The 14,797-nt window shown below is 49.3% G+C and overlaps 1 protein-coding gene across 1 annotated transcript in view; it reads right to left on the bottom strand.

Moving 5' to 3' along the window:
- Window positions 1-6,138, bottom strand: part of SMAD3 (SMAD family member 3) — a 126,833-nt gene extending 120,695 nt beyond the window's left edge. Inside the window, exon 1 of the mRNA XM_019968174.2 lies at window positions 5,457-6,138. Within this exon, the coding sequence (XP_019823733.1) occupies window positions 5,457-5,662 (206 nt within the window). The 5' untranslated portion in view covers window positions 5,663-6,138. The remainder of the gene's footprint in view (window positions 1-5,456) is intronic.
- Between the last annotated feature and the right edge of the window lie 8,659 nt (window positions 6,139-14,797).

Here is a 14,797-nt window from a genome sequence, read left to right as displayed (position 1 = left end):
AGGAGTCTGAAGAAGGACAGACATATATAAGACTGAATCAGTTTGCTGTACACTTAAATCTAACACAACACTGTAGATCAACTATACTTCAATAAATAAAGCAGGCACTTCTTGGTCCTATTTATTTCCTAAAGGAGCTCGTACAGAGACACGGCTGCATTGTGCAAACAATGGCATTTAGAAATCTCCCCGTAAGTTAACAAGTGAAAATTAATGGTCGCTCAGTCCATTAAATCGTGTTAATTTTATTTCCATTAGAATAACATAGCAATTACAAATTTACATTATTGAACCAATATTTATTTTTCAAAAACTCATTTTAATTGGTTTCCTGATGTGATAAGCTCAGGCCAGTCTCTCTATACCATCAGCTGCTTCCATTTCTCATCAGAAGGAACCGACTACTGTATGCATTGGCTTTTTCTATTATTCGAATTGTCATTTAAACCTTTATATCCTTGCAAAGACTTTTAAAAATACATTATTAAAGGCTCTTATGTCTCTGTAGAAATTCAGGTTTAAAAGATTTATTTTTTGGCAAGTGTTAACCAGAGAAATGAAAAGTTACGGTACACCAAAACTCAAAAATTCTGAGCATCCACCATCACCTCCAAGTTGCCCACTTCTTATCGCCGCGGTCTGTTATATTCTGAGCTAATACATCCTAAGTCACCGTTTCCACCAAGGAAACTTGAATTTCAGGTTTGCCATACTAACTCCTTTTTTATTTCAAAGGGAGAACACTTTACAGTGGCATAAAATACTGAACCCAAGTCGCTGGTCTTCTGGTGCAGACTAGGAGGGTACATATTCATAGCAGCAATCCATTTAGGAACAAGAGGAAGATAAAGACATTCTCAGTCCTGTAGGCAACTAACACCAGAACCCAAAAGTTCCCATGACTGTACTACGGTCCAGAAACCTCCTCCTCTGGACTATAACTCCTGTCCTCTTGGTTTTCCACCTTGCATTGACCCCTCCCTCCTCTCCCCACCTCTTCCCAGAGAAGTAATGGTCTGTCCCCCACATCCCTGGGCATTTTGTACATCCTTTGGCTGCAGCTCATGGCCTATATTTTGGGCAAGTCTGTCTCCCACTCTAGACAGGGGGGCCCTTGAGTACAGGTGCCCTGCCCTGCTCATCATAGTAGGTATTTCATAAATGACTGAATAATTTAGTAATGAATGGATGATACACAGAGACATCTAAATATAAAACACATCTGTCAAACTTTCTGGTTTACAAAACACTTCCACAGGCTTTACCTCATCCCGATTTTACAGGTGCCAACAAGAAGGCTCTGAGACATCAAGTGAACTGCTAAATCCATCCAGGTATTAAAACAACAAGATTTAGGACCTGAATTCTGTGCTTTTTTTCTGGGGAAAACAGATGGCCATGCTTACTTTGTTATCTAACATAGTGACCTCTAAATATTTAAAAAACATATCATAATCCCCCTCGCCCCCCAAAAATATCACTCCATACTAGAGCTCATATTCCTCCTGATGGCTGGGAATAAGAAAGAAATAGACACAAATAATGTCCTGTTGATGCTTTCCTTACTCAAGTGTAAGCTTGTCATAGGCAGGGACCATCTCAAGTTTATCTCCACATCCTCCCCCACTTCCCCGAATACTGACTCAGACATGGGAGGGGCCAATACCTATGAATCCACAAAATCCCATCCTGTAACATTTGATTAGGAACTGTGAGCAAGGGACGGTCTTCAACACATACTGAGCCCAATCATTCAACTCCTGGGTGCAAGGAGCAAGTTCGAAGGTTCCAAATGGCTCCTAAGTTTGAAGGTCAAGTGGCTCCTTGGCTCCTAACATTCAGCCATAGCTCTAAGCCAGTCCCACGTCCACTACCCAGTGTCCTGCAGACTCCTTCTCTTTCCTGCCTTGGTGCAGAACTCCTCTAATCGAGCTTAACAAGAGAAAGGAGAGGATGGGTGCTTGCAAGTGAGTTGGGTTCCAATGGGCCACACAAGAATGGTGCTCTGAGCTGCAACTGAGAGCAAAGAGGACAGGAGATGCTGAAATGGAGAGGGTGTTAAAGCTACCACTCTTGCACCCCTGGTCTGTCCCCAGAAGCCTGAGAAAGAAATGTTACGGTGAGACCAGCCTGGCAAAGTCCAGGCAGATAGCAGGAGGAGGCCACACCAAATGAACAGATGCACAGAAAGGTATGTGTCAGACCTTATGTTTGGTTCGAGTCCGCCACTTTCCTCTGGACTTGGTGCTCTAACACAAGAAAGCCTGAATTTCCTTCCAAACAAATAAGGTCTTAAGCTTGGTCCAGCCCTCAACAAGTGGGCCACAGCATGGGTCCCATTGGTAGAAATACAAATTATCTGTGTCCATCAGAAAAGTCATTTTTAAGTGTGCCTGGCTCCTTCTCCCTGATAGAACATACACACACCTTCTCTGCCTCTCGTTGGCAAATGCTATCACTCTATTCTTATAAACTGGCCAGGAAGATACCTGCAGCTGGACTCAGGTACTCAAGAAGGATAGTAGATGACAGGGAGGATGCTATTACACAACTCATCAAAGTTCTGACCATCCTGCCAGACCTCAGAGAATCCTGATAGCCCCTCTACTGGTGTATCTAAATCAGGCTCTTACCACTGCTTTGGCACCAGTCTCTTTGACATTCTTGAAACCAGTAAGCCTGTATCACTCCAGCTCTCTTGATCACTGAGATAAGTTAGAGCCGGAGTAACAGAAGAACGCACGCAGTCTGGTGGGCTCCAATACACAGCTCTAACTGCTAAACAGTGCTGCTGCGGCTCATGACCTTGTATTAGCCAAAACAAGCTGGAGAAAATCTCCTTAGACAAAGGGTTGCTTACACTGTGAAGTCCAGATCTTGTAGGGTACTTTTAAGCACCCAGGGCCCCACCGCACACCCACAGTGGGATAGCTAGGTGAAACATTTCCCTTTGTCAGTTTCCCAAAGACCTCATTATAAAAAGCTGTGAGGAGAGAGCAGACAATTTGACAAGCAACCCCACAACCTATGGGACTCAGAGACACACCGCTATCACCCGTGTGAGGCCAGCTAGCCACCTCCCCAAGACATGGCCTTTAGTTTTCTGCCCACGAGCAAAACAGCAGCCGCTGTTGCCAAGGGAGACAAGGTGACCCAGAGGCGTGGGCACAAAATCCAAGGATGGAAATCCACTTTGTCTGGATCCACCCAAGTAACGGGGTTTCCCTAACTGAAAAAGATGGAAAAAAAATGTGCCTCAGCATTAGGTCCTTGCCAGACAGGTAGAAGATGGCTCAGTCCTCACAGAGCCATGGGAAGGCTGAGTTAACTTGAACTCTCAGGAACATCAAAAGTGTCCATATGCCCCAGGCTGCGGAAAACACTGGAAGAGGAAAAGGCAGGCCACAGCTATGCTTTCCCAGAGGGCAAACTCCTACTAAGGCAAGGGGGAGCCAGGCCTCTCCTCCAGGTTGTCACCAGCCCAAAGAATGCTGGCAACCTTACTACCAAAGGTCCCAGGGCCCACCCCTGTAGCCATCAGCAAAGAATGTATTCAGACCCTTCAAAGTGAAGAGGAGCCATGGTAAGCAGAAAGGGCACATTTGGTCAGAATGGCATGTTTTGCTATGCCAAGCCTTTTCACCTCTCTCCTCCAGAGTTTTCTCAACTTTGAAAATAGGATCAGTCTTAGGCCTAATTAATTGCCTTATCTATTTTCCAGCAGTTTCTTTTTCTTGATCTCCTAAAAGCATACCAAAGTCCTTTTGTAAACTGTGAAACAATTCATGCAGCTGTTCGTTTTATACTGGATACTGATTTTTTTTTTTCTGTCTCAAAACATAAAAAAGCACTTGTCCTCAGCACCCTCAGGCAGGTAAGAAGGTAGGTTCTCCCCAGGAGGGAGAAGTATGACATTCATTTACCCTACTCCCTACCCCTCACCTAAAGTAATAAAGAAGGAAGAACCGGGGCTGAGACCAGGACCTAGGACTCCCTGACCATCACATCACACCACCTCCTCTGAAGTCAATTCTGGCTCCCCATCATACACCAGAACACACTTCCCAGACAGCACACCACCTTCCTTCCCGCTTTATTGACTGGATCCACCCAGTTTTGAAAAAAAAAATTATTATTTTTCAAGTCAGCACTCCCACCATATGTGGCATTTATTTCCAGAGGAGGCCGGCTCTGGGTTTCCGTGGACAGATGTTGCTTTGTGCCTGCCTGACACGGCTGGCGGCCGGCGTACAGCTGCCCCGAGCAGGTGGCCAAGGACGGGGTCCACTTCTGGCCCGGCATCAAGAGGGACAATTTATGTGGAGCTCTGGCCCCGGGGACCCTCTGCTCATTCCTCCACAGCCAGGGACCCCTACTCACACACACAAACTCAGTACACAATTAAGACGTTCAAAGGAGGCCAAGAGGGAGACACAGAAAGCTAGGATACCTCCCCCCTCAACACATCCCAATTTCCAGCCAGGCGCAGCTAAGCTAAGAGAAGGCCGTGGGGAGTGGAGAGAAGTCACTGACCCCTTCTATCAGCCATCTGTGAGCTCCTGCCAGACCTAGCTAGCGCGAAGTGGAGGATAAAGGAGGTCCAGACAGATGGCAAAGCGCTTTGGGAAGGAGGGCTCCGTAGGAATGCGAGGGCCGATGCGAGGCCCACTTTGGGGTGCGTTTTGTTATCTCCTCGGCTCCAAACCCCCCTCCTTTCGGCACCCACCCGCAATCTCAGACTGAAAGAAGGGCAAAAAACAGTCGGGGGAGGCGGGGGAGAAGACCCCACTCTCCGCCACTTATCTCTCTCATTTGAAAGTCAGAGCACTGCACTGCAACTAAAGTGCGTGTGTGCGGAGGGGGCGGGAGACTGGCACAACCGAATCTAAAAATACTCGATAAAAATGCTAATCCCGAAGGCAAAGAGAGAACGAAGAAGGAATCTGTCAATCACGAGGCTCCCGCTCCTCACCCACAGCCCCAGCTGTACGGACTGCATTCCTGTCGAGAAGGAAAGAAGTGGGGGGACAGGAATGAAGAAAAGAAAGGGAGAGACACCACCACCTCTCCGAGCGCGGGCCGCGGGGGCGGGAGGCGGCGGCGGAGGAGGGGCTCGGGCCCGCGGAGCCGAACAAAGCGGGCCTCAAGTTCTATCCCGCAGCTCCCCGGGGTGTGTGTGGGGGGGGTGCCTATCCTGCAGCACCCCCTTTCCCGGAGGTGAAAAGCCAATGCGGGGTCTGGGAGAGCGAGTGCCGCGTGGAAGTCCCAGGCTCTGAATCTTTGCAATTCTAGAAAAGGTTTTGTTTGGGGTCCCCCTCACCCGCTTCCTGCCTGCGTTCCCACCCCTCGTATATACACACACACGCACACAATCCCTCCTGCTCCAATCCCACCAGGCCGGCCCCGCCACGCTATGGGGCTGGGCGGGCGCGCCCCAAGGTCCCTCCAGCCCCCACCTGGGGATGGTGATGCACTTGGTGTTGACGTTCTGCGTGGTGATGGCTTTCTCCAGCTCGTCCAGCTGCCCCGTCTTCTTGAGCTTCTTGACCAAACTCTTGACTGCCTTCTCGCACCACTTCTCCTCCTGCCCGTTCTGCTCGCCCTTTTTCCAGCCCAGCAGGCGCTTCACGATCGGGGGAGTGAAAGGCAGGATGGACGACATGGTTGGGGAGGGCGCGCGAGCTGCGAGGAGCGCCCCCGGCGGGGCTGGGCGCGGCGGGACGCCGGGGGCGCAGCGAGGAGCTCAGCCCGGGCCGGCCGCGGCCGCCCAAACTTCGCTTCAACTCTCGGCGAACTTGCTGGTTCTCCGGGCCCGGCCGCGGCGCTGCAGCCGGCGGGGCTCGGCGCGCGGCCCTGCGCCCCGGGCGTCTCCCACGGCGGGGAGAAGGACGGCGGGGCGGCGGGCAGGCAGTAGCGAAGCGGGATCGGGAAGGCCAGGGACGCGGGGCGGAGGCGGCGGCCGCGGGGACCGGAGTGGCAGAAGAAAGTTTGGGTTTCCGCACGGGGTGGCTGTTTGGGTGCCGCCTCCAGGAAGGAAAGTCCAACCCCCAGCCAAACTTTGCTCGCCTCGCTCGCTTTGATGCGCAGATCCCTCCGCCTCGGCAGCCTCGCCTCCCCGCTGCCCTCCTCCTTCCCAGCTCGCTCGCTAGCTGGGCCGGCCCGGGGCGTGCGCCGCGCTCCTACTCCCGCCCGCTCCCAGTCTGTGTTTCATGCAAATCCGCGTGCAGCCTCCTTTCCAAGCGCTGTCACCGCCCCCTTGCCGCTGGGGCTCCCCGCCTCCTCCCCCGCGCCCTGCCGCCTCCTCCTGCGGGCGCCTTGCCCGCGCCCCCCCACTCCGCCTCCGGGAGGGCTCCTGGCCTTCCCCCCGCCCGACGCGGAGCACTCCCACGTGGGCGACCTGGGACAGCGGCCGCCAGGGCTGGAGCGCGCAGGACCCGGCGCGGCCCCGACCTGAAGTCCAGCGGACGCCGGGAGGAAGTCGTGGGAACGGAGCGGCGAGAAGGGCCCCTGGCGGGAGGGCCGGGCTCGGGTCGTGGCGTCCGCTCTCGGAACCCACACTCAGGAAACTCAGCTGGAGTGGCGGGCCCGAGGGTTAGACTCGCACGAACGGACGAGAGCGGGCTGGCCACAGGCAGGCGGTGCGCTCCTGGGAGGACCCCGGCTCGAGGGAGGACTCGCGGAAGGTTGAGGCCCAGGAAGTCGGGGCGCGCACCAGGACGCTGGCGCGCGGATCCCAGTCAGGGGCCGTGGCGGCGCCGGGGACTCGGGGGGCTGTTTTTATTCTCGCACCAGTGTGACCGTTCCAGTTTAGAGCCCCAGGGATTAGGGATTAGGGAGAGGCTCCCAGAAGTGCCGATTTGGGGACCCCAGTGACTCCCCGGATAATAGCTGGAGTCAGGGGTCCCTTGGGCCTTTGGGAATCAAGTGCCCCGCAGAAAATGGGCCTCAGAGTCATTCGTTAAGCTCAGGAAGAAATGAATGGGGGAGCCTTAGAACTTATCTGTAGAGGAAAAGTTTCATTACAGGATGCTGGAATCCTATGGGAAACAAAGTATCCGAAATTCAACAGCCAGTAAATAGGAGAGAGTTTTGTTTTCAAAGCTGTGAACTCGCAAAAAGTGGAGCAAAAGGGCAGTCTTTGGGGACCTTATATATTCCACATTAGCTTCGGTGGGAAGCAAAGGAACACCAGGATATCGGGGGTGCTCTGGGGCTTTTCTCTCCGCCAACACAATTCAGGGGCGTCTACCCACAGACCGCTCACTCTGCGGTAGTCAGCAGTTACCCCAGGCCCCCAGGGCCTTTCTCCTGCAGCCCCTCCCCTACCAGACCTCTTAGCCTTTGTTTGTTTTTAACAGCAGGAAACTCCCTTGGTGAGAAAGAAGTGATCCGCAAACCCTCTAGCGGGTGGGGAGTTACAGAGCCCTGTGAGGTGTGGCCTAATCCACAAGTCAGCCCAGAAGCTGCAGGGGTCCCTGCCTGGAAGGAGAGAAAGAGCTCTGGCAAGCCTGTCAGCTGCTGGGGCTGAGCCCAGGGCTCCCCTCCTAATTCCCTGCCTGCTTGGACCTTAAAGGAGAGTCCCCTGAACCCCAAATGGGGCTTAATGACCTGCTCCCCACTCCTGGCCGGTGCTCGGAACTAACCAGCAGCCACTATAATCTGGTTTCATTCCCTTCCTCTGGCTCTCATGGAAAAAGAGAAGGGAGGAAGGCAATAGACTTTTATTGATGGCTTTCTTCATTCCAGGTAGAATGAAGAAAGTGCTGCCCTCTGATTTCATCTTCACAGTGACTCTTGAACTAGATGTCCCTGATCTCCCATTTACAGCTGAAGTACCTGAGGCCCAGAGATTATAATACTGGAGAGCTCTAGCTGCAGAGTTAGGATACAAACCAGTGATTTCTGAGGCCTCAGCCCACACTGCACCCAGCTAGCTGCCTTCTAGAGTTGCAGAGGTAGAAGGTGACATCCCAGATGGAGCTCTGCAAAACCAAAGTTCTTTACACAGGTGCACTATTGTGCTACTAGAAGAAATGTTTGCTCACCTGGAAAATGGGCTAGAGATAGCTTTCCTCGCAGTCTGTTAGGGTGGTTGTGGGAGTCCGACGTGAAAAGCTTCACCAACCATCAATACTCTAAAGGAATAGAGCCACACCTTGGGGCCACTGTTAGTGCCATGGAGAAGGGTGCAAAGTGGGGAACAGGGTTCAGTTAGACATGCACATCTACAGAGCACCTCCGTGTGCCGTCCTACTCATTTCTGAAAATGCTGAAATGAAAGACAAAGTGCCCTAGCCTCACAACCTAAAAGAAGCACCAAGGGGTAGGAGGTGTGTGCCTGTGAGAAACGGGCCCTTGTGTAAACCATTCATATTAACCTGAACATTGCATCAGGCAGGTCCCACTGTTGAGAGGCATCCGGCAAAAAGACCTCAAGCTTCATCAATGACTGACCTGGCTTTTAGTCTTGGCTCTCTCTACTTAGCCCTTCACCCCATCAAGCATCTATTCTCTCAGCTGTAAGAATGAAGCACACAGTTCTTATCCTTCAGTGCAGAAGCCATGTGTGGTGAAGTGTAATGTACACTATGAAGGTGAGGAGCCTAAGAGAGATCTGAGTTTTGCAGGTAGTGGAAGGGCCTGGCATGTCCCCGAGCCTCTGAATCATGACGTGTGAAGGGCCCCCCGGTCAGCCTTCTCGTTTTCCTGAAAGGAGGCAGTGACTAGTCAGCAATCAGTGTGGCTGAAGCTTGCTGTCCTGCATTTTCTTTGCTGGTCTCGGTGGGACAGCTGCTGCATGCAGAAAACAGGGCTGGCTCCACGTGTGAGGCCAGCAAGTGCCTTGTCTGGGCGTTTCTCCTCTGGCCTCAGTTTCTCCACTAGAAGAGTTACAGAAATCAGTCCAGTTTCATAAAACAGTGAGGAGGGCTAAGGAGCAGATTCCTCTGGGTGCCCGAGAACCCCATGTACTCCCTGACTTTGGCAGGTGAGTGGGTGGGCGGCTCTGGGTGGAGAGGAACTCTGCTCTAGTGCCTGTGCTCCTGGGGCCCGGCCAGGCCAGCTTCTGCAGAGGCTGTCCTTGGAAAGGAAACATCAGCCCAGTTAATTTTTCATCGGGTTAAGCACAAAGTTCAAGAGAGGTGGGATGGGGCCGGAGGCAGCGCCTCTGTTTTTCTGGGAATAGTTAGTCCTATGGGGGAGGAGCCTCACAAGCAGATTCGCCAAAAGATTTTCATGTGTTTGGCATGGCTCCCGGGTGAAACACTGGAAAGAAGCAAACACCTGCCTTCAATTCTGATGATTTTTCTGTTAGCTAAAGGGTGTTTAATCAGTAAGGGGTAAATCTTGAAAGAGCAAGAAAATTGTTCCTGTGTTCATTTTACACAGACATAAAGTGACATCTGGTGAAGGCAGGTGATTCACAACCTGGAGATGAGTCAGGATCTAGTGAGGACTAGAACTTTCAGCAGAATGCCCTCACCTGAGAGGGAGCCTCTGTGTGCAGCTAGCCCTCTTTCTTTAGCACTTAACACATGTGAGTTCTCTTTGTGGTACCAAATGGACCTGAGTTAAAATGTCTAGTCTCCTCTTTCCAGCTGTGTGACTTGAGGCGAGTCCCTTAACTCTATGTATCAGTTTCCTTATAGAATGGGAATAATAATAATCTACCTCTTAAGATTGCTGTAAGGAAGCAAATAACACATGCAGAGAGCTTTCTACAAGCACTCAGAACATTTTCAATACACTTGGATATAGGTGGTGCTCAGTGTAGAGTACTATGCACAAATTAGAAGCAATGAGTTCTGTGTACAGGAGAAAAAATGGCTGTATCTTAAAAACAGTTCAAGGTGAAGATAGCAACACAGAAAATAAAAGAAATAATGCTGTGTTACTTGTGTAAAAAGTTACATTGGCACAAAACAACTATATATTTTGAAAGAAGTCATATAAACAAAAAGATACATACTGAATCACTTCACACCCTTTAGGATGGCTACTCTTAAAAAAGGAGAAAATAGTAAGTGCAGGTGAGGATATGGAGAAATTAGGACCCTTGGGCAGTGTTGTGGAAAACGGTATGGTGGTTCCTCACAAAAGTAAACATGGAATTACCAATTCATCCAGCGATTTCACTTCTGAGTGTATACCCCAAAAGAAGTGAAAGCAGAGATTCCACAGATATTTGTACAGCCATGTCCATAGCAGCATTATGTGATAGTCAAGAGGTGGATGTAACTTTAGTGTCTATTGATGGATGAATGCATTAACAAAATATGGTCTATACGTACAATAGAATATTATTCAGCCTTAAAAACGAAAGAACCCCTGTCACATGCTACAGTGAGCATGGACCTTGAAGACCCTGTGCTAGGTGAAATAAGCCAGTCACAAAAGGACAAACACCATATGATTCCATTTACACTAAGTATGTAGAACTGTCAAATTCTTTGAGACAGAAAGTAGAATGGTGGTTGCCAGGGGCTGGGGGAGGAAGGGAATTAATGGGTACAGCATTTGAGATGGGAGATGAAAAAATTTTGGAAATGGATGGTAATGATGATTGTACAACCATGTCACAGAACTGTATACTTCAAAATGGTTAAAATGATACATTTTGTTACCTATATTTTATCATAATTAAAAAATAGAAAAAATACACATTGAACACAATAGAATAGGTGTTTGAGGGTAAGCGTATAGGAATTGAAGGGGAGACTAGAGGGGGAAAATAAATACATCCATGGGTCTGTAACGATGAAGTACTGCGTGGTGCCGAGGAATCTGTTAACCTCACTCTCTGCACGTAAGCTGCAATAGTACAATGTACTCAGCACAGGGTAGTCAGTAGCCTGACTATTCTCTAGTTCGCTCAAAAGTCAGTCTTTGGGACTTCCCTGATGGTCCAGTGGTTAAGACTCCACAGTGCAGAGGGCGCCAATTCCCTGGTCAGGGAGCTAAGATCTTGCATGGCACATCCAGTCAGTCAATCAGTAAAAAGACAAAACATCTAAACCACCACAAAATAAACCAGGACAGAGCCTTTGCTTCCCAGCACCTTCCAACCAATGATGGTGCTTTCTCATAATTGGAGAACCCAGTCAAAATTATTTAAAATGCCTGCCCCAGGGCCACCCCTAGGAACCCGCAGCTCGGACATTGCCCCCACCTGACAGCTGAGGGTGCGGGGACCAATACCCTTTGCAGGTCTGCTCTAGGCCAGGCTCTGGGCAGAGACTTCTAGGATAGCATCTTGTTTGAAATTCTCAGTCCCCAAAAATGGTTCCTGTTGTTGCTGAGGACGGACCACAGACTGAAGAATTTAAGTTGCTGTTGTCCAAACTGGATGGCTGACCCCTGACTGCCAGCCCAGCATGGACCCTCTGTCTCCAGAGCCCCCAGAGTAAGGTTCCTAGGGTTGATTACAGACAGTCCCTGGGAGAAGGGAGCTGGAACAGAAGGAGCTGGGTGTAGGGAAGTTGGAGTGTAGGATTTGGGTGTTGGGTCCAAGGAAGATAAGGTGAGAGGCCAGGTCTGACAGGAGGAGATTTGGGGTGGGGGACTGGACTCGGGGGTAGGCATTGCTACCCGCCGCTGGGTACAGACTGAGGCACAGGGCCAGGGCTTCGAAGGAGGACAGGATGGGCCTGTGGGCAGGCGGCTGGAGCCCAGGGCAGGGTTCACAGAGCTCTTTTCCTGAAGAAGCTCCTTCCCAGTGTCCAGAAATGGTAGGCCTGGGAGTCAGGGGCCAGGAGAGGATCCTGGTAGGTGTACAGTTGTGTGTGTGTGTGTACCTGATTATACCACCTGTGTACGTGCTGGTGTGTTGATCACTCTGTGTTTACACAGGTGTTGTTGAGATTCAGGTGTGTGTGTGCTGAATGTCTCTGTCCACCCATGCCTCTGAGATCTGTCTTGTTCAGATCACATTATTTCACAGAGCCCAGCCCATATGTTTAAGTGAAATGGATATGTGTGGTGTGACTTGTCCCCCTGGGTTCATGTGTTTCTGTGTCTTTGTCTTTGTACCGTGTATGAGTGTATATTTGCAGAGGTCACTATGTTTTCTCTTTCCTATTTTCTGGGATAATAAGAGTCACAAATGTGGCCTTGGCTCAGGCCCAGGATTTCCCTCGGTCCAGAGTTCAGTTTACAATGTGGCCCTAAAGCAGCAATGGTTGGCTCATATAATTGCATTTATTTTTAAAAGCACAGGTGCATATGAACAACCAGCAAGGAGTGGTGTGCTGAAATAAAAATACAGTTCTAGAAGAGCAGTGAGACTGTATGCCCTTAAATTACTTTTTAATATATTGGCAAGCTATTTTTACACTATAAGTGAATGGAAGATACTATATCAAAGTTACACCTCAATTTAAACAAAGATTTTAAAGAAAGACAGCAATGTGCAGGGTGAAAGCACAGTTGGGTTTATCCAGGGCAGGGAATGTGGACCCTGGAGGGAATGAGGCAGGGGTGGTTTGGACTGTCTGCTCCAGTCTAAGAGTGTGACTGATGCTTGGGGCAGTGGTAGGGTGGTCTGTTAGTGCTTTTGTGTAGTCAAACATGGGCCATGTTAAAAGAGAAACAGAGTCCTCATTTCTCAAAACAACACACATATATCTAGAATATTCTGTCCCTTAGATACACCCCAGCATCTGGAAACAAACCTCCTGCGGTTGACTCAGACCTTGAAGGAATAAAACGGGAAAAGCTGTCCCTCTCCCAAGCAATTCAGTCTGACCAGAGGGAGGGACACCAGCTTCAAGACATGAGTTAGGCTGCTGTTGCTGTTTTAAAGCCCACATACCCTAGGATTCCATTTCTCTGAACTGCCCAGAATAGGCCAGTCTACAGTGGCAGAGGTAGATCACAGGTTGCTGGGGGCCTGGTGGAGGGTGGGGTGGGAGTGCCTTCCAGGGGTCCAGAGTTTCTTTCTGGGGGAATGAAAATATTCTAAAGTTGACTATTGTGATGGTTGCACAGCTCTTTGAATATATTAAACCCCACTGGCTCATTCATTTCTAAGTGGGTGAATGGTATAAGTGAATTACAGCTCAATAAAGACGTCTTTAAAAGTAATAATAAAGGCTAACACATACTGACGTCTCACGAATGCTAGGCCTTGCTCTCAGTGCTTCACATGAATGAGATTAACTCATTTAGTTTCTGCAGCTGCCTGTGGCTGGTGTCATTACCCTCCTCTTTCCAGAAGAGGACACTGAGACATGATGAGGTGACATTCAGAAACTGGCCTTGCTCGGACAAGCCACAATACCTGCTGGACAGTCCTTGTTCTTAACCATGATGAGGACAAACAATGACCACAGACTAGAGATAATCACACAGCAACCCCCTGATTTGTCACTCAATATATCATGAACATCTTTTTCTATTACTCCACTATTTTGAATGCATGTGGAGCAGCCTGTCACATGGGTCTATCATAATGTATGAAGCCAGTTTTCCCCAAGTGGACATTTAAGTAGCTCCCAGTTTTATTCAGCATTATAAAAGTGATGCTGTAAACACTTTTGTACATATGCATTTGTGTGTCTCTCTGATTATTTTCTTACAGTAGGTCCCTAGAAGGAGAATGGCTACTTATGGAGTCATTACCAAATGGCCCCCTGAAAAGCTACTGTACCAGCTTATCCTCATCCTAACAGCTTTATAAAGTGAGACTGAATCTGGGGCACAATTTTTCTTGTCATCTGACTTAGTCATCAATAGCTCCACTCAAGAGAGCTTCAGCTTTTGCTGTGACATTTTTTGTTTTCTTCTGAAATCAAAAAGTGAAAAAGGGTCTCTACTGAAAGATCTCCGAGTACAGGGCAGAGGAATCACAGGGCGGTGTTACTGGCAGGCAATACGAGGAAACGCTTTTCAATCTTTTCCCCCTGCCCTCCCATAGGTGCTGGTGTTCCCCGGGGCCAGGCACTTGCTTCTTTCCTTTGACTTCTCTCCCTGTGTAACCCTGATGTTGGAAAAGACCCTGATTCTGGGAAAGACTGAAGGCAAAAGAAGAAGGGGACAGGAAGGGATGAGATGGTAGATAGCATCACTCACTCAATGGACATGAGTTTGAGCAAACTCTGGGAAGTAGTGGAGGACAGGAGTGGTGTCCTGCAGTCCATGGGGTCTCAAAAAGAGGGACATGACTTAGCAACTAAACAAAAACAACAATCCTGGGTGATCTTATTCTGCTTGAGTCTTGCCTGATCTTTAAAAACTGGCCCCAAAATCTAAATATCCAACCCAACCCCTCTCCTGAGCTCAAGTCTCAAACTGTCACCTGGAATTAGAGGCCCACAGTCATCTCAAGTTCATGTTCAGAACTGAGCTCGTCAGCTTCCTCCGTGAACCTGCTTCTCAGCCCTCCGTCCTCAGGGGCATCACCATTGTCTCCAATCACCCAGGAACTCCTCCCCTCTTTCACCCCTATATCCAATCTGCCACCAGACCCTATAGGATCTGCCTCCCATCACCCAGCCTCCATCCTAATTCAGGCCCCTATCACTGCCCACCACCAATTATTACAATAATTTTCTAATTGTCTTCCTTCTCTACTTGCAGCCAGAGTGAGCATTGCAGAAGTGTAAATTGCATCTACATTTCCCTGCTTTGTAAACAAGTGCTTTCGGTAATTTACAAAGAATGCTTTCAATTGTCTATAGCAGTGCTGTCCAGTAGAAATATATGCGAGTGACCTATGTAATTTTAAATGTTATTGAGGCTATGTTATTTTTTAAAAAGGAAAAATAAACAGGTGAAGTTAATGTATTTGATGTAACCCAAC

Source organism: Bos indicus, chromosome 10, assembly GCF_029378745.1.
Source record: "Bos indicus isolate NIAB-ARS_2022 breed Sahiwal x Tharparkar chromosome 10, NIAB-ARS_B.indTharparkar_mat_pri_1.0, whole genome shotgun sequence".
In the NCBI taxonomy this organism is placed as follows: Eukaryota; Metazoa; Chordata; class Mammalia; order Artiodactyla; family Bovidae; genus Bos; species Bos indicus.
The sequence above is the reverse complement of the archived record's forward strand: the minus strand, read 5'-3'. Positions and strand labels throughout refer to the sequence as shown.